General features: G+C 42.5%; 1 protein-coding gene across 3 annotated transcripts in view; it reads left to right on the plus strand.

The window, feature by feature from the left end:
* Nucleotides 1–19,619, plus strand: part of LOC147337082 (protein NLRC3-like) — a 60,446-nt gene that overhangs the window by 21,167 nt on the left and 19,660 nt on the right. The window contains exons 6-8 of one of the 3 annotated variants that reach the window (XM_086285732.1): nt 7,071–7,244; nt 7,473–7,646; nt 15,987–16,160. In XM_086285732.1, coding sequence (XP_086141858.1) covers nt 7,071–7,244; nt 7,473–7,646; nt 15,987–16,160 — 522 coding nt within the window. Of the gene's footprint in view, nt 1–7,070; nt 7,245–7,472; nt 7,647–13,041; nt 16,492–19,619 lie in introns of those variants that run through there. The other 2 variants (XM_086285733.1, XM_086285734.1) reach the window with 2 other exon arrangements.

Genomic DNA, 19,619 nt, shown 5'->3' on the forward strand with positions numbered 1-19,619 from the left:
ATGTCTTATTTGGGGTTTCTGTAGCTCAGGAGGTAAAGCTGGTCTGATCTGGAAACAAAATGGATGAGATACGGCTCTCCATCACTAACAACAGACGGATTATGGACTCAAATGTCATGTTTTTCACCGAAACATGGCTGAACAACAGCTGCCCGGACAATGCTATCGAGTTAGCAGGACGCCACACACACCGAGCCGACAGGCTAGCAGATGACTCCGGCAAGACCAGAGGTGGAGGTTTGTGCATTTATATTAACAATGCTTGGTGCATGAACTCCACTACTACTGAGAGTCACTGCTCACCTAATGCGGAGTTTTTAATGGTCAAATGCAGACCTTATTATCTCCCCAGAGAATTCACTTCGATTATACTCACTGCCGTGTATATACCCCCCGACGCTAATGCTAGGTTGGCCATGAAAGAACTTTCTGCAGCCATTAACAAACACCAGAATAAACACCCCGAGGCTGCTTTTATTGTTGCTGGCGACTTCAACCACACCAACTTAAAGACAGTCCTCCCCAGATTCCACCAACATGTCTCCTGCCACACCAGAGGAGACAAGACTTTAGACCATGTGTATTCCAACCTGGCTGGAGCCTAGAAAGCCACACCCCTCCCCCACATTGGACAATCGGACCATCTCTCCCTGTTCCTCACACCTCGGTATTCACCACTCATCCAACGTGTGAAACCTGCTGTGAGGACAATTAAAGTGTGGCCAGAGGGGACAGACGCAGTGCTCCAGGACAGATTTAAAAACACAGACTGGAATATGTTCACCCACACAGACCTGGACCAGTACGCCTCATCTGTACTGGATTACATCTCCAAAACCACAGACAGTGTCACCACCCAGAAACGGATCACCATGTACCCCAACCAGAAGCCTTGGATGAACCGGGATGTTCGTCTCCTCCTGAAGGCCCGCAACACTGCCTTTAGGTCAGGAGATGCACACGCCTACAGTACAGCCAGGGCTAATCTAAAGAAGGGCATCAAAAAAGCCAAACACCATTACAAAAAGAAGGTAGAAGAACACTTCTCCAACTCCAACCCCCGACGCATGTGGCAAGGACTCCAGACCATCACAGACTACAGGACCACCAAACCCTCTCCCGCATCCTCTGATGTCTCCTTCCTAAACGAGCTCAACAACTTTTATGCTCTTTTTGAGCGAGGGAACCCCACAACCACAACCAAAGCAGACATGACGCCAGACCACCAACCTATGACTCTCTCCCCCACCGATGTAGGAGCGGTGCTGAGCAGGATCAATGTCCACAAGGCTGCAGGCCCTGATGGCATCCCCGGGCGTGTTCTCAGAGCGTGTTCTGGGGAGCTTGCAGGAGTGCTCACAGACATATTCAATCTGTCCTTGGCCCACGCTGTGGTACCGGCCTGCTTCAAATCCACCTCCATTGTCCCGATACCCAAAAACTCCAACCCATCTTGCCTCAATGATTACCGCCCAGTAGCACTCACCCCCATCATCACTAAGTGCTTAGAGCGACTGGTCCTAGCACACTTCAAATCCTGTCTCCCCCCCACCCTGGACCCCCACCAATTCGCATACCGCCGGAACAGGAGCACAGAGGATGCAGTCTCCATCGCAATGCACTCCGTCCTCTCACACCTGGACAACAACAACACCTACGCCAGAATGCTGTTTATAGACTTCAGTTCAGCATTCAATACAATCCACCCCTCACAACTCATCAGGAAACTGACAGACCTGGGTATCAGTTCCCTCATCTGCAAATGGTTACTGGACTTCCTGACCAACCGCCCCCAACATGTCCGGCTGGATAACCGCTGCTCATCTACCATCACAATGAACACCGGTGTACCACAAGGCTGTGTGATGAGCCCTTTCCTCTACTCCCTCTTCACCCACGACTGCAGACCTGCTGATGGTTCCAACACCATCATTAAGTTTGCAGATGACACCACGGTGATTGGCCTCATCAGTGACAACGATGAGGCCGCCTACAGGGAGGAGGTGGATCGTCTGGCTGAGTGGTGCGACAGAAACAACCTGCTGCTTAACACCGAGAAGACCAAGGAGCTCATCGTGGACTACAGGAGGAATGCTGACCCACATACACCCATCCACATTAAGGGGACGGCTGTGGAGCGTGTGAGCAGCTTCAAGTTCCTGGGAGTCCACATCTCCGAGGATCTCACCTGGACGACCAACTGCTCCAAGCTGGTCAAGAAGGCTCACCAGCGCCTCTTCTTCTTGAGGACTCTGAGGAAGAACCACCTGTCCTCAGACATCCTGGTGAACTTCTATCGCTGCACCATCGAGAGCATCCTGACCAACTGTATAACAGTCTGGTACGGGAATTGCTCTGCCTCGGACCGGAAGGCGTTGCAGAGGGTCGTGAAAACTGCCCAGCGCATCGCCGGAGCACCACTTCCTGCCATAAAAGACATCTACAGGAAGCGGTGTCTGAAAAGGGCTGGGAAAATCATCAAAGACCCCAGTCACCCATCACATGGACTCTTCACCCTCCTGCCCTCTGGGAGGCGCCACAGGAGCCTCCGGACTAAGACCACCAGGTACCGGAACAGCTTCTTCCCCACAGCTGTCAGACTCCTGAACTCTGCCTCCTGACATCTGACCCACGTTAAACTCATGGACTGAACATACACACACCCACAATGGACAACTGTACCCTCAAACACAATAATAACATGGACTGAACCACCACTCACAACCACTAGCACTTTATATAGCCTCTGTAGAAACTATCTACACCCTCACTTATCTTAACTGCACTAATGTATAGCTCTGTGTAAATAATCATTCTGTACATTCGATAATCTTTAATCCTACAACTGTTTACAACTTGCATAGTTCCCATTTCTGTATAGCTGTATATCCCAGATTCTGTAAAGTTATTTATTTCATATTCTGTATAGTTTTTCATATTTATATCCTGTTCATATCCTGTACATAGCTTGTACTCACTACAGCCTGTACATACTTATAGTTATAGAATATTCACAACATACTTCATACCGTGTACATTATAACATACCATAATAGACCCATTTCTGTAATATACTCACATATCTATATTATTGCTAATATATATTGTAATATATCTATATCACTAAAGCACTTCTGGATGGATGCAAACTGCATTTCGTTGCCCTGTACCTGTGCATGTGCAATGACAATAAAGTTGAATTCTATTCTATTCTATTCTATTCTATTCTATTCTATCTGACCTACTGATCAGAAGGTTGGTGGTTCGATCCCTGGCTCCTCCAGTCTGCATGTCAAGTATCCTTGGGCAAGATACTAACCCCAACTTGCTCTCCGATGCATCCATCAGAGTATGAATGTGCGTGAATGTACTTAGAAAGCACTAAGTTCAGATAAAGTGTTTGTGAGAATGGGTGTGATTGGGTGGATGTGGCATGTTGTATAGAGCGCTTTGAGTACTCCGGGAGAGTAGAAAAATGCTATATAAGAATCAGTCCATTTACCATTTACTTGTCAGCAGTCGGAAAGCAACTTGGGGAAGGCAGGTGGTGAGGTCTGGGTGAGTACTTGTTAGCTTTGAATCCAGGCAAAGTGGTCCAGTAAGTCTAAGAGACGAAAGGCATTAATGTGGCTGTGAGTGAATCAAGAAGACCAGCATCCAGGAAAACGTGACTGAACTACAAGGGTGAGTAGATGATCCGAGGATTAGGAGGTTAGCAGAGTTATTGGGAGTGCTGATGTTATATTCAGCCTAGTAGATTACTGTCAGGTGTGGACAATGGACAGGCTGACCAGGCTTCACCCAAAGGCAGAAACCAGAGTCTAGTGGGAAACCACCGCCGCTCACACAGACCATGACAGCAGCATGACCCCCCCCCCCCCCCCCCCCCCCCAAAAGCATTCTCTTTCACTTGGCATCATTTACCTCTCCCTTCTCCAATTTCTGATGTGTCCACCTTTGCAATGATAACTGTGATCAGGGTGAACCAAAAAGGTGCCGTGGTGAACAGATACTTAAGTTTGGTGAATGCAGTTTCAGCTTTGGGGGACCAGATGCATGCTGAGACTTGAGTGGTGCAGCTACCTGACTATAGTTGAAAATGAACAGTCTATAAAAATTTGCTATTCCCAAAACCCATTGGAGATGCTTCTTGAATCTACAATGGGTACAAGGGGTAGGCCACTCTGTTAAAGCTTTCACATTTGCCAGATCCGTCTTCACCTGCCCCCGTGCCAAAATGTAACTGAAAAAAGTTATTGATGAGGAATGGAATTCACACTTTTTTGCTTTGACATAAGGTTTATTCTCCAGCAAACGTTGGAAAAATAGCATGGACATGAGACTGATGTTCCTCGCAGGTTTTGGGAAAAATGAGGATATCATCCAGATACACCAATACGAACCTGTCAAGGAATTCCCGGAGGACATCGTTAACTAATCTTGAAACATTGCGGGAGCATTAGTTAACCCAGGCGGCATGACCAAATACTCGTAGTCCCCCAATGGCATGTTTAAAACGGTCTTCCACTTGTCTCCCTGATTGATCTGGAAAAAGTGGTAAGCGTTGCGGATGTGGGGTTTTGTAAACCCAGTGGCACTGTGAAATGGCCTGAAAGCAGAGCTAATGAGGTAATAGGTACTTATTCTTGATGGTAATATCACTGAGGCCCCTGAAGTAAATGCATGGCCAGAGAGAGCCATCCTTTTTCCCCACAAAAAAGAAGTTCCAACTTGAGATGACAATCGTTGGATTATGCCTGCACCGAGGGATTCCTTAATGTACTTTTCCATAGCCGCACACTCAGGTCTAAGCAGGTTATAGAGCCAGCTAGAAGGCCGGGTGGAGCCAGAGAGTAGTTCTATGGTGCTGTCCTGTGGTTTGTGAGGTGGCAGTGAAAGCGCTTTACTTTTGCTAAATACTTCCTGAAGATCATGACATTTGGTGGGGACAGAGGAGAGATCTAAAACAGTCTCAGTGTTGGTTGATGGTTCCACAGGTTCCGGTGGACGGGCGGAAACAAGGCAATTTGAATGACAGAACAGACTCTAACTGATTACCCTCTGACCTGACCAGTCTAAGTGGGGGTTATGTAATTCTAGCCAAGGAAACCCGAGTATGAGTGGTTTGTGAGGTGCATGAAAAGCAAAAAAGGTAAGTGTTTTCTTGTGATTGCCAGGGGTGACAGGCTCTGTGCGCTGAGTTATGTGAGGGGACACTCGGTTATTTAATGACTTAGTGGGAATGGGCGGATTAAGGGGGCATAGAGGGATGTTTAACTGTCTCGCTAACTCAGACTCCATGAGGTTCTAATTGAACAAGAGCCTGAAAGGTCTGGTTAACTAGAACAGAGAGTTGGAGTTGCAATCTGGGTTTTTATGTTTGTGTGAGTATCCTCCACCCTTATCCCTGAACTTTCCAGTGGGCAGACCCTGGTGTGGAATCGAAAACAGACAGGTTCATCACGAGAAGCAAGCTGATCTTTCATGGTTTGATTTAATGACTGAAAAACATACAGCGGACGGTGGTTAGCACTGTTGCCGCACAGCAAGAAGGTCCTGAGCAAAAGTCTTTACAAACTCAACCAGGAAATCATCATGCGAGCAGAAAGAAAGAGGATGAGCAGATAGGTAAGCAAGAGAAACCCGCCAGCGTCCTAGGTTTCCAGAGAAGGTTCAGGTTCCAGGTACCTGAAATGGGATGTAATTCAATTCAATTCAATTTTATTTATATAGCGCCAAATCACAACAGTCACCTCAATGCGCTTTATATTGTACAGTAGATCGTACAGTAATAGATACAGAGAAAAACCCAACAATCATATGACCCCCTATGAGCAAACACTTTGGCGACAGTGGGAAGGAAAAACTCCCTTTTAACAGGAAGAAATTTTTGGTGTCAAAGTCAAAGCACAGATCCATCCAGTCTCTGTATTTCAGCTTATTTCCTTTATACACACATTTAACAGGAACAGTTTCAGACAGCTAGTGTTTACCTGACATTACCTGCGTACCTCACAGTTTGCAGGTAATGGGCATAATAATTACTGAACAGAGACATCCTGCTGTGAACTTTGTTGCTGTGGATCTAAAATGTAAAAATACATCTGAGAAGATTTCTAATCATGATTTTATGAGCCCCCAAAGTTTGATTCTGTTCATCTGGACGTAGCGCTCTCAGCGGGAGAAACATTTTGTCACTCATCAAGATGACTTCTTCAGGCTCAGCTGACTGCAGCTTTCCCCAATCTTATAAAGAGTACATCTGCATAATGACTCAAACCTAATGGTCAAGGAACTGACCTCCCAGCCTTATTGTTCCTTCAGTGGGCTGGTTTCAGTCATTATGCAAATGTACTTTTTATAGGGTTGGAAACCAGAAGTCAGCTGAGACTGACGAAGTCACCTGGATGAGTGACGAAATGTTTCTCCCACTGAAAGCGCTACGTCCAGATGAACAGAATCAACTTTTGGGATTTACTAACCTGGATGATTGAGCATGGATCAAGACGGGTTTTTATGAGGTATACAGTTTCTTATAATTTCTAAACCAGAAGGTTGAGGAGATGGAGCTCATGATAACTGGCTACTGCCCTTCAGCGTGCTTTATGAAATCATCCAATCAAAATAAAGTTGGCCTTTAGGGAGAGCGGGGCTTTAAAGGGGAATGAGCCAAAGCAGCTTTTAGACAGAAAATGAAATGAGAGTCCAGGATGTGATACATTATTTATAACTACATTTACAGTAATCACACATATTAGAATTAATAAAGTGACCAGCAGTACTGTAGTAAGTGTAATACTGCAGTACTCACAGGCCTGTGCCAGCAGACACTGAACTACTGTCACTAAATCAACCTGGTCTTCACTGGTTTCCATTTACATACATTGGAATAATTGTGTTTAATTTGAAATATTTTTCTTCTGTTACACTTAAATTCTTGAACATTTTTTATTTAATTGTGCATTGTAGTGTACTCATTTGTACACATTTGATTACTTAGATTCAACATATAAAGAGATTTTATTTGATAATAAATATTATTGTCTTGTTGTTCTTGTAATTTTTTTCAGGCTGAGCAGCTGTAACCTGTCAGAGAAAGGCTGTACAGATTTGTTGTCAGTGGTCAGCTCCCAGTCCTGTAGTCTGAGAGAGCTGGACTTGAGTACCGACAGCCTGAAGGCTTCAGCAGTAAAGCTTCTGTCTGCTGCAGTGGAGAGTCCACACGCCAAACTGAATATTCTGAGGTCTGACCGATTTGTATTCTTTTTTCTTTTGTTTGTTTATTTTGTTTTGTTTTTAACTGAGAAAATAAATCCAGCAATTTAAACAGTAGAGGTAAACTTGATCAATTTACTGTTGTTTCGTACCACATCTGCTCAGCATAAAACAACAAGGATTCTTAAAATATAAGATTAGTTATTGCACCCTGATTACACTTTAACATCAGTCTTTGTTCATGTTTTCATTTTCAGACTCAACGTCTGTGAACTTCTAGCGGAAAACTGTGAAGCTGTGTCCTCAATGCTCAGCTCTCAGTCCTCTACTCTGACAGAGCTGGACCTGAGTATCAAAAATGTGCAGGATTCAGGAGTGAAGATTCTGTCTGCTGGACTACAAAGTTTAAACTGTAAACTAAATACTCTGAGGTCAGATCAATTGACATTTTGTTTTTTTTAAATGAACCAATTAAACATTTTATTCAAGGCTTCCGGTTCCGGCGCTCGTGGGGATGGACACCTAGTACGAGAGCTCTCGACTGAAACTTATTAAAACTGCCCCAAGTAAATTAATACACTATCTAAGTGCAACAGGCCCCCCTCCTTGCAGCTACCACGAGCTCCTTCTATGGGCATGCACACTTCCTGTCACACACACACAGCCCCAACCTTTTTTCCTCCAACACAGAGAGTTTCTCTACTCTTCTCTTTTTTAAAAAAATATAAAACCACACACTCTTTACCCAATCGTCACACACTCATTGCATTAAATCATTTTCACAAACACACGCTTTATTTAATCGGCGCTTTACACAGCCGTTTAAATAATTTCACAGTTTATTTATATACACAGGCCTGTATCTCTCATGACAAACACAAGACACCAGATGCCAGAACTAGTTATTTAACGGTTCCTTAACACTTCAATGGAACCCTTTTGTACCGGTACACCTAGATTTTCGACTAATTTAAAAGCCCTATAGCCCAGGCCACGCCTTGCTGATCAATTAAACGCTACGGGAACGCCCTCCCGAGAGTCGCTCAGATTTCTAGAGACTAAATTAATTTAAAACCGCTTCCCACAGCTGAGAGAGGAGCTCCACATCTGGCGCTAGTGTCAAACCCACGCCTTTTGCTTTACTTAAAGCTCACAAGCCAGCCACGTTGAATGGTCACGGCCGGGTCTCACCCTCCACCCAAACAGCGCAGTAAAAAGTGATGCTTGACCACTTAGTCTTTTCGGGTGCCTGAATTCCCTGCGGAGACCATCCGGGCTACTGGAACGCCGCCAGAAGTAACAGTGCGTCCACTGATTACCCGTCGCTGCCACACGAAGGCGCCTGCGCTCTTCGGAGCCACACACTCCGGAACTTTTAGTTTATATTTAAAAGCGTCCCTGGGGACCTTCAGTCCCTCAGTTTTTAATTACCTGACGCCCGAAACCTCGTTTCTCCCACCCAAAATATCCGAATTTACCTAACCTTAACCCTGCTTGGCATCTTAACTCCACAAAACACATAAAGCACACAAACCAAGCCAAACTACCACAATGCAACACAGAAAAACAGAAAAAAACCCCAAATAAACAGCAATAACTTTTGTGAGAATTTTATCAAACTGTTACTCCTAATTATCCTAATTAAATAAAATCACTCTGGACAGAACTCAGCAGGAGGCCCCCTGAGTGAACATTCAATTCAATTTTGTTTTACTTCCAATTTAGTACCTTTGGATAAAAAATTCAACAGGTGGTACTGACCTTTTTATGCCGCGGTTCTGTCACTCAGTGGCTCTCCTGTCTGGGTTCCCCCTCCTGGGGCTCAGCTCACTGCGCGTCCTTCTTTCCCTCCAAACCGGGTTTCGAGCACCAAAAATGTAGAAGTTCTTTTTATTTGGAAGGAAAAATAAGCACAGACCAGAGTCCCAGAAGTGTCCGAAAAGTGATTTATTACACACAAGATTGTACAGGTGTGGGAAGAAGCTCTTCCTCGTTTGCACAAAAGACAGAACGTTTTATAGCCATGTATGACGTCAGAAGACCACAGAAGAATTCCCCTATCTTCCCTTTATCTCCTTCTATGGCTAAGAACAACAACATTTTCCAGATGTTTCCACTCCTGCTTTCTGGGAATTTAACCAATAGTGTGTTCATGAGTGTGTATTTTGTGAGTGTCAGATTCCGGCCAACAAACGGTCAGTGTCCTTATCTGACTCTGCTAGGGCCGTCTGGATCCACAGCTAAGCTGGTGGTTTTACTAACTAATAGAGTATTGTATCTAGACTTCTGTTATAGCAGATTTACTAAATGATAAATGATACATGCTAATATGGATGATAAACTGATGCAGACTAATGAAGTAATAATGAAATAATGACCGTGCTTTATGAATGACATCACAGTGAAAATAAAATAACATGTTTTTCTTGACAACATAAAGAGGAAAAAGGGGTTTAAATGATGTCCAGAAAGAACAAAATAGCTAAGAAGTTAACGTTTGAAAACGTGGAAGATGGCAATGTGCAGCTAACAGAAGGGGCTAACGTTAGCCCCTATGGGGCTAGCCGAGGCCACTCTCCCACTCCTAGCCGCGAGGATTCTGGGACAGAAGATGAGGTTGACCCAGCAAGTTTGACGCTGATACTGAAAGAACTGAGAGGCTTTGGGAAAGAGGTGAAAGAATTTCGAAAAGACACGAAAGCGCAACTGCTGGAAATAAGGGGTGAGTTGGATAAAGCCAATGCGCGGCTTAATGATGTGGAAACCAGGGTTGCAGAACACAAAGATAAGCTCCAGAACACAGACGAGATTTTGTCTGAGATACTAACAATGCAATTCAATGTTATTTATATAGCGCCAAATCACAACAAAAGTCACCTCAAGGCACTTCATAGATACAGAGAAAAACCCAACAATCATATGACCCCCTATGAACAAGCACTTTGGCGACAGTGGGAAGGAAAAACTCCCTTTTAACAGGAAGAAACCTCTGGCAGAACCAGGCTCAGGGAGGGGCGGGGCCATTTGCTGTGATTGGTTGGAGTGAGAGAAGGAAGACAGGATAAAAGACATGCTGTGGAAGAGAGACAGAGGTTAATAACACATATGATTCAATGCAGAGAGGTCTGTTAACACATAGTGAGTGACAAAGGTGACTGGAAAGGAAAAACTCAATGCATCATGGGAATCCCCGGCAGCCTACGTCTATTGCAGCATAACTAAGGGAGGATTCAGGGTCACCTGGTCCAGCCCTAACTATATGCTTTAGCAAAAAGGAAAGTTTGAAGCTGATCTTCAAAGTAGAGAGGGTGTCTGTCTCCTGAACTCAAACTGGGAGCTGCTTCCACACCCAGTCCAACATAGCCAGGCTTTCTTTGCTGCTTTGACAAAACCTCAAATCCCAGTCAGAGATGATGAGCATCATCACAGTGATGATCATTTCTCTGTTAACCCAGGCTTTCTGCTTCAGGATCTGTGCACGCTCAGAGAACAAGGAGACCTTTAAACATAATTTCACTAAATGGATGGATTGAGCTCAGCCTACAGATGAACTGGTGCCAGAGATCATAAAGAACATCAAACAAATTCAACACTTTTAATGGAAATATGAGATTAATCTTGAAAGTAGAGATAGTGTCTGTCCCCTGAATCCAAACTGGAAGCTGGTTCCACAGAAGAGGGGCCTGAAAACTGAAGGCTCTGCCTCCCATTCTACTTTCAAATACTCTAGGAACAACAAGTAGGCCTGCAGTGTGAGAGCGAAGTGCTCTAATGGGGTGATATGGTACTACAAGGTCATTAAGATAAGATGGGGCCTGATTATTTAAGATCTTGTATGTGAGGAGCAGGATTTTGAATTCAATTCTGGATTTAACAGGAAGCCAATGAAGGGAAGCCAATACAGGAGAAATCTGCTCTCTCTTTCTAGTCCCTGTCAGTACTCTTGCTGCAGCATTTTGGATTAACTGAAGGCTTTTCAGGGAGTTTTTTGGACATCCTGATAATAATGAATTACAATAGTCCAGCCTGGAAGTAATAAATGCATGAACTAGTTTTTCAGCGTCACTCTGAGACAGGATATTTCTAACTTTAGAGATGTTGCGCAAATGGAAGAAAGCATGCAGGAAAAGTTTCAAACAAAACTAACATCACTGGAGGCTTACTCGAGGAGGGAGTCGCTCAGACTGTACAGGGTGCCGGAGGGAGAAGAATCGGGAGCTCCATCTATGGCCCACTTTGTGGAGAAGCTACTCTGGGAGAATCTCGCCATCCCACCATCAACACCGTTACAAATTCAGAGAGCACACAGAGCGTTATCATTACTCCCTCCGGACGGCTCCCAACCCAGATCGATCCTGGTAAAATTCCTGTGCTTCACGGTTAAAGAAGAAGTGCTGAGGCTCGCTTGGCAAAAGAAAGGTTTTATGTTGAATTCCAGCAAGAAATCAACCTCGACCACGATTACCCCCCTGAGATCATGGCTTTGAGGAAGGAGTATGCAGAGGCACGAAAGGTCCTAAAAGAGAAGAATGTACGGTTTAGGACCCTCTACTCAGCGCGCCTTAAGGTTTTTTTCAAAGAAGGAGCGAAAACCTACAACACGGTGGAGGAGGCAACGGCTGACCTGGCGAGTCGGGGCCTGCCGGTAAAGGTGATTACACCACCGGCAACCCCCAGAGAAAAATTACAAAGATGCCCGCTGTGGCGGGGAGTTGGTGGTCGGCGTCCGCGTCAGATCCGAGGAGCTGCGGGATATAGAGAGAAGCTGCAAGTATACAGACGTGAAGAGAACGAATTTAATGTTATGTATTAGCTATGGACAACATGGTGAAATATGGTTACTGTCGAGCTAAAATGGGTGGGGCTTCTCGTGCTGTGAGTGACGTCGCAGTGGAAAGCCCCCTAACTCAGGGAGTAATAAGGGGTTTCCCTTCAAGTTGTGAGGGTGTCAGTGGAAGTGCTCCACTGTCAGAAGCCAGCTTAGGAGCTTTCAAGCTCCAGTTATGTTCAAATGTTTTCAGTTCATTCCTAACTTTTTTCACTTGTTACTGTTTTAAGAGGGGGTTGCCTGCTGCTATTGAGTTTATGCGCTGTGGTAACTTAATATATCTTTATGGGAAGTGAGTCAGTGAAAGTAATCTCTTTTAATGTTAACGGGGTTCTGAACGTGATTAAGATGAATAAGATACTGTCCAAACTAAGGAAGGAGAAGGCCCAGATTGCATTACTTCAGGAGACACACATGAACCAAGTAGATCACTTGAGATTGAAAAGAAAGGGTTTTAAATATGTATTCTCCTCTTCCGTTAAGTCCAAACACAAGAGGGGTGTGGCTACACTTATCTCTGGTACACTTAACTATGAACATATCTAAGAACTCTGTGACGAGGAAGGCAGATTGGTTAGAATAACAGAATGGATAGAGGGGTCTGAAATCACAATTTTAAATGTTTATGCTCCCCCTGGGAGCGATTGGCTATTCTATAGGAATATGTTTGATTTATTGGTGGATTCTCAGGGGATAGTTGTCTGTGGGGGGGTTTTAACTTTAGACTTGACCCTAAACTAGACTCCTCCTCCCCAACCAACCAGGTAACAGCACTTACTAGAAAAGTCAATTCCTATATGGTAGAGATGGGGATAATAGATGTATGGAGGGACCGCTACGCATCTACCAGAAATTTCACTCATTACTCTGGTTCCTTTAAAGTGTATGCAAGGCTGGACTACTTTTTTATGTTTAAAGTTGATAGGTTTAGGGTCAAAGACTGTGACATATTAACAAGAGATCTATCTGACCACAGTCCTATCTCTCTATCTTTGCAGGTGGCTAGGAAAAAATGTACCACACTGTGGAAATTGTTATCGCACCTTAATGATCCTGCCATAGTTTCCAAATTAAAGGTAGACATTAAAGAATTTCTAGATGTTAATGACACAGGAGAGGTATCTCCAACTAGTCTTTGGGATATGCTCAAAGCGGTAATGAGAGGTACATTAATTTCTATCGCCTCCCACTTAAAGAGAATCAAAGGGCAAAAATTAGCAGAACTACAGGCAAATTTAAAGTTGAAAGAATAGGAAGACATAAACACCGCAAATCCTACTGTGAAGCAGAATATCATGAAAATACAGGATGAAATTAATGATATTTACACCCAGGAGGCCCAAAATAACTTAATTTTTTTGAGGCAATAATACTATGAGACAGGAGGGAAATCTGCAAAATATCTGGCAAATAAATTACGCAAACAACTAGAGGAAAGTACGATATACCAAATCAAGGACCCCAAGACTAATATTCTGGAATCAAAATTAGAAGACATTCAGAAATGTTTTGAGACCTTCTTTAGGGAGCTGTACTCACAGCCCAATGCTACGGAGGAGAATTGTACTGATGCCTTTCTTAGCTCTCTAGAATTACCTTCACTCCCGTCTCTCAAAAATGAGCTTCTAACACATCCCATTTTAGTGGAAGAAATTAATGCAGCTCTTTCCAGATTAAAACCAGGTAAGGTAGTTGGGCCGGACGGGTTCAGTTCTCAGCGGTATCGCACCCTGAGGGCAGATCTAGTCCCCACATTGCTGAAGTCATTTAACTACATCCTACAGGAGGGAGAAATCCCACCCTCCTGGAGGGAGGCAACTATTTCAATTATCCCAAAAGAGGGGAAAGATAAACGAGAATGTGGAAACTATCGACCAATCAGTGTCCTTAACTTGGATGACAAACTATTTACTTCTATTCTTGCTCGTAGACTGGAGAAGTTTTTACCTGACCTCATCGATTTAGATCAGACTGGTTTCATTCACTATAGACAAACAACTGACAACATTAGGAGAATATTACACATCTCTGCTCAAATACAAAAGAACAAAACTCAATCAATGATAGGAAGCTTGGACACTGAGAAAGCCTTCGACTCCATCAGATGGGTATTTCTGTATAAGGTTCTGGGGAAGTTTGGCTTTCACGACAAGTTTATTAGAGTAATCCAAGGTCTGTATGCTCGACCCTCAGCCCGTATTAAGGTGAATGGTGATCTCTCCAAGCCCTTTGCTCTGGAACGTGGCTGTAGGCAGGGTTGTGCAATCTCGCCACTTCTCTGATTTATTCATAGAAACATTTGGCCAAACGATTAGACAAAATCATAACATTAGGGGTGTTGCATTGTCAGGAGTTGAACATAAAGTGGTAATGTTCGCCGATGATGTACTGGTCTGCCTGGAGGAGCCAGAGAGGTCTTTTAGTGAGTTGATGTCTACTTTAAGTGATTTGGGGAAGTTATCTGGTTATAAGGTCAATATTTCAAAAACACAGGTGATGACTTTAAATTATACAGCTTCTGTAGCTTTACGTAGGGATAACGAGAAAAATAAGTACCTGGGAATATATTTGACTGCGGACCTCTCGGGGCTCTTTCAGGCAAACTACGAGCCAATATCTGCAAGTATAAAAGCTGATCTGCACAGATGGAATCTGGTCCCCTTCATGAGTCTCAGCTCCCAGGTAACTTTTAAAGCATGGATATCCTGTGGCCTTACAACATTCCTCTCTCTTACTCATAGAAATATTGTGCTCAGATTTGAGACCTTACAGGACAACCTGACAAAATACAACTTTCATAGATACTTACAGCTGAGATCATATATTGATCATGAATGCCAACTTCAATGATGCTGAGTCGCATTTTTTCCTCATCCTGAAAAATGCCACAACCATGATCCCTACTAAATCTATTTCTAAACTATACAAAGCCCTCTCTAGTGCCAGCAAGGATAACACTTTATACACTAAGGATAAATGGGAAAGGGAATCAGGGATTGCTATTTCTGTGGGGGAGTGGGAAAATGTTTTGTACTGCCAGTGGTCCATGTACAGTTCTATGAGCTGGAAGGAACATGGCTGGAAGAATATTATTAGGTACTTCAAGACTCCATATCAGGAGAGGTACAAAGGGGCTTATATGCAATGCTGGAGACAATGCAGCTCGACTGTTACTAACCATTTTCATGTCTTTTGGGACTGTCCCAAGTTAAAAAACGTTCAGGTCTCCTTAAGTGCAGTCTTTAACGTTCAAATACCTTTAGATTTTAAGGTTTTATACATGGGTTTGGTCCCCTTTCTGGAATGTAGGAGTGAGATTAAGTTGGTGCAATTACTCTTGGTGGCAAGTAAAAAAACAATTACTAGAAGATGGTTAAGCCCAGCCCAGCCTACCCTAGACGACTGGTTTGGGATCATTTTAGAGATATTTAGGATGGAAAAACTTACATATCTGTTAAGAAATCAAAAAGCCAAATTCTACCAAAGTTGGAACAATTGGATCCAATTCATCACCCCCACGAGGGCTGACTTCACTTGATCTCACTATTACTTGGTTGTTTTTTGTTTGATTTTTTTTACATTTACTTCTATTACTATTGCTTGTTTATTTACTTATTTCTTCACAATGATTGCAGCATGGGCACCCCTCCCAGTTTGTGTTTATAGTTCCATGTAATGTGTTCTATATATCTCCTTCGGGAGAGCATGCGAGCAACTCTCCTAGTAATAGCTAGTGGAGGTTAATATGCACCCACTGATCACTTTGTTTACTGATCACTTGTCCAATCCAAATAAAGATATAATTAAAAAAAAACATTTTATTCAAGTTCATCCATATGATGTTGTATCTTAGTATGTTAAGGTTTCATCAAAAATAAAAAGATGGCATGTAATATAATAACAAACTTTACATAAGTATTATAGATTATCTTTTGTTTTTCAGACTGGGTGGCTGTAACCTGTCAGAGAGAAGCTGTGAAGCTCTGTGCTCAGTCCTCAGCTCCCAGTCCTCCAGTCTGAGAGAGCTGGACCTGAGTAACTCTGACCTGCAGGATTCAGGAGTGAAGCTTCTGTCTGCTGGACTAAAGAGTTCACAGTGTGCAGTGGAAACTCTCAGGTCAGGATTCAAACGTTAACACATATGATCATTTAAAATGTGAATTATATTATTGATTGACTTATCTATAGAGCTTTTAGCTAAACTTATATTTATATTTGAGTGGATTATTAGACTGAATTACTGTGTAAAATTTGTCACAGTCATACGATTTTGTTTATTTATTTATTTTTTTAATTCATGTACTGGCCATTTTACATAAATTTGGCTAATCTTCTACAATATATACATTTGATTTCGTTAGGAACAAAATGTTCAAATTACATATTTTGCTGGATATTGGGTATTAATGAAATTATTATGTCTTTAATGACACCACATTTCCATATGTAGGAGGTTACTGGTGGTATTGCTTCAGTGTTTGAGTTTTCCTTGCAAAGAAACATCTGGAATTTAACAATACATATTTTAAAGCTGTTTTCTCCAAAGGGATTTGTATTAGTGATGGTAAATTTGATTCTTTTTACCGAATCGAGTTTAAATGAGTCACTCACCAAAATGAATCGGGTTTTTTTTAAATCATTTGAGTCTCTGAGTCAGTTGCCCAGAGAGTGCCAAAAATGTACTTTTTCTCTCAAACTTAATTTGTTTTTATTTTCATGTAAATCCTACTGCTACGATGAGTGACTGAAAAATAAAAACAACTATTTTATAGAGCAAAAAAGAATAAGATTTCTAAATTGGACATTTATTTTTGTTTATGTTATTAGTATTTCCTCAAATGTGTTAAATATATATTTTCTCATCTAAATAATTTAGTCAAATAGTGATTTTCAGATTATTTTACTTACATTACTGCAGCAGATTGCGAGTCAGACACTGTTTTTTTTTAATAGTGGTGGAAATGAGTTCATATATTTTCCTTTAGTCTGCTTATCATCTTTGCACAAAAACAAAGTGTAGACTGAATGTTATATTGCATCAGTCAGACTATCAGGCTTCATCTCAGATGAAGGAGTGACTCTTCCGTGGTAACAAACTGTGAGTTTCAGCAGCTGAGAGGCAGGAGGGAAGGGTGAGTGAGTGGTCTTGATGCATTCTCAGTCTAGACTAGACTAGAAAGAGGGGCGCTGCTCTTGTGGCGAGCAGCAGGTTGTCTCTCTCTGTCAGTGTTTTAACTTATTTTATTTCATTCTTTTATTCCTTTATATATATATTTTTTTGCCTGAGGAAATTCTATAGCATCGGCTTGTGCTTTGTGGAACTTCTTTTAACGAAGATGGGTTTTTTATTTCGCATGATTTTATTGGCAATCCTGACGGTTGTTTGGAGTCATTCCTTTACCATCAATAATCCTGGCTAATGTGCAGTCTCTGAGGAGTCAATTGGATGAACTGCATTTGAATGTTGCACACTTACGTGACTACAGGGATACATGTCTAATGGCATTCACAGAGACTTGGCTCAAGGACTCTGACCCTGATTGTTCTCTGGAACTAAATGGCTTCGGGTTTCCCATACGTTTGGATCGAGACCCCGGAGCTACCCAGAAATCTCAAGGAGGAGTGTGTTTGTATATAAATCAGAAATGGTGTAAAAATGTGACCGTTCGTAGACAAGTGTGTCTGCCTGACATTGAGCTCCTCTCTGTGTCTTTGAGGCCGTTTTATCTGCCGAGGGAATTCCCACAGATCAACGTCACCATTGTTTACATCCACCCTAAAGCGAATCCTAAGAATGCGACTGACACCATCTCCATTTTTTTCCTAATAACAAACCATGGTCTTCAAAAGGTCTTATGAGGCTGATTCATGAAAGGAAAAAAGCTTTTATTGAAGGGAATATCTTGAAAGTTAGAGAAATTAGGAAGGAGATCAGATCAGAAATTAAAAAAGCCAAAGTAAAATACAAGGATAAGGTAGAGGCGGAGATGGGTAGCAATAACTTAAGGGTGGCCTGGGCAGGCATGAAACACATGACTGGTCACTGTTACAGTGACTGTAATAAGATAAGTCTTCCTGGTTTTAGTTCAGACTCTCAGTTAGCAAGTAGAGAAGCTTATAGACCCTCTACAATTTGCATACAGGCCTCGTAGACGTGTTGATGATGCAGTGGTCACTCTGTTGAACTTCCTTTATCGCCATCTTGATGGCGCCAAAGCTCATGCTCAGCTCTTATTTATTGATTTTTCTTCAGCTTTTAATACTATCCAGCCACATCTTTTAGTGGACAAGCTTCTTAACCAATTTAAACTTGATTTTAATCTCGTTGGTTGGGTTTTAGACTTTTTAACTGACAGATCTCAGTGTGTGAGAGTGAACGGCTGTTTTTCCAAACAGCTGAACTCTTCCACTGGCTCACCGCAAGGTTGTTGTCTCTCTCCTCTACTGTATATTTTGTACACTAATGACTGTCGCAGTACACAGGCCAACAGGCATTTCATTAAATACGCAGATGACACAGTCATTGTAAGCCTCCTTCATGGTGAAGAGGATTCCCATGGGCCTGTTGTGGATGAGTTTGTTTCGTGGTGTGATCAGTCCTTCTTAATGATCAGCACCTTGAAAACCAAGGACATGGTTATTGACTTCAGGGAGACATCCCCTCATCCTGCGCTAACAGTGGTAAATGTGCAGCCATTGAACTGGTGGACAGTTATAAGTATTTGGGGGTTGTTCTTGATAAAGCTCTGTGCTTTGAGTCACATCTTGCTGCTACAGTGAAAAAGGTTCAACAAAGACTTTTTAAGGAGGTTGAGAGGTTTCAATGTTTCATCTGCAATGATGACTCGTTTTTTATAAAAGTTTTATTGAATCTGTTTTAACTTTCTGTATCATTGCTTGGTACGGTAATATGTCTCTGAATAATAAGACCAGACTTAACAACCTGGTTAAAGTGGCTGGTAAGATTTCAGGGAGGTCTCAGGTCCAGCTTGTGGACTTTTATAACAGGCATGTGCTGAGGAAGGCGACCTCTGTCATGTTGTGTTCAGATCATCCTCTCTTTAATGATTTTCAACTGCTTCCATCAGGTCGTCGTTATAAAGTGCCTGCAGTGAAGACAAAGAGACATAGATTGTCTTTTGTACCTACTGCTATTATCATAGTTAATAACACTGAACCATATGTGTTGTTGCCATTGCACATTGTACTTTTTTGATGAAAAATCTAGGTTGTTTTCTCAGGCTTATATTATATTATATTATTTTGGAGTGTGTATGTGATGTGTTGGTTGCCTGTTTGTTTGTTTGTACGGACATACTGCAAATCAATTTCCCATTAGGGACAATAAAGTTACCAATAACCAATAATCATCCAGGTAAGTAAATCTCCAAAAGTTGATTCTGTTCATCTGGACGTAGCGTTTTGTGGGAGAAATGTTTCATCATCATCCAGGTGACTTCTTCAATCTCGGCTGACTGCAGGTTTCAATCTTATAAACAGTACATTTGCATAATGACTGAAACCAGCCCACTGAAGGAACAATGGGCTGGGAGGTCAGTTCCTTAATCATAATTAT

The sequence above is a fragment of the Aulonocara sp. 'chitande type north' Nkhata Bay genome, linkage group LG3, assembly GCF_057382095.1.
Source record: "Aulonocara sp. 'chitande type north' Nkhata Bay isolate Kocher_YH1m ecotype deep benthic linkage group LG3, A_spYH_male_GT1.1, whole genome shotgun sequence".
NCBI classification, from domain to species: domain Eukaryota; kingdom Metazoa; phylum Chordata; class Actinopteri; order Cichliformes; family Cichlidae; genus Aulonocara; species Aulonocara sp. 'chitande type north' Nkhata Bay.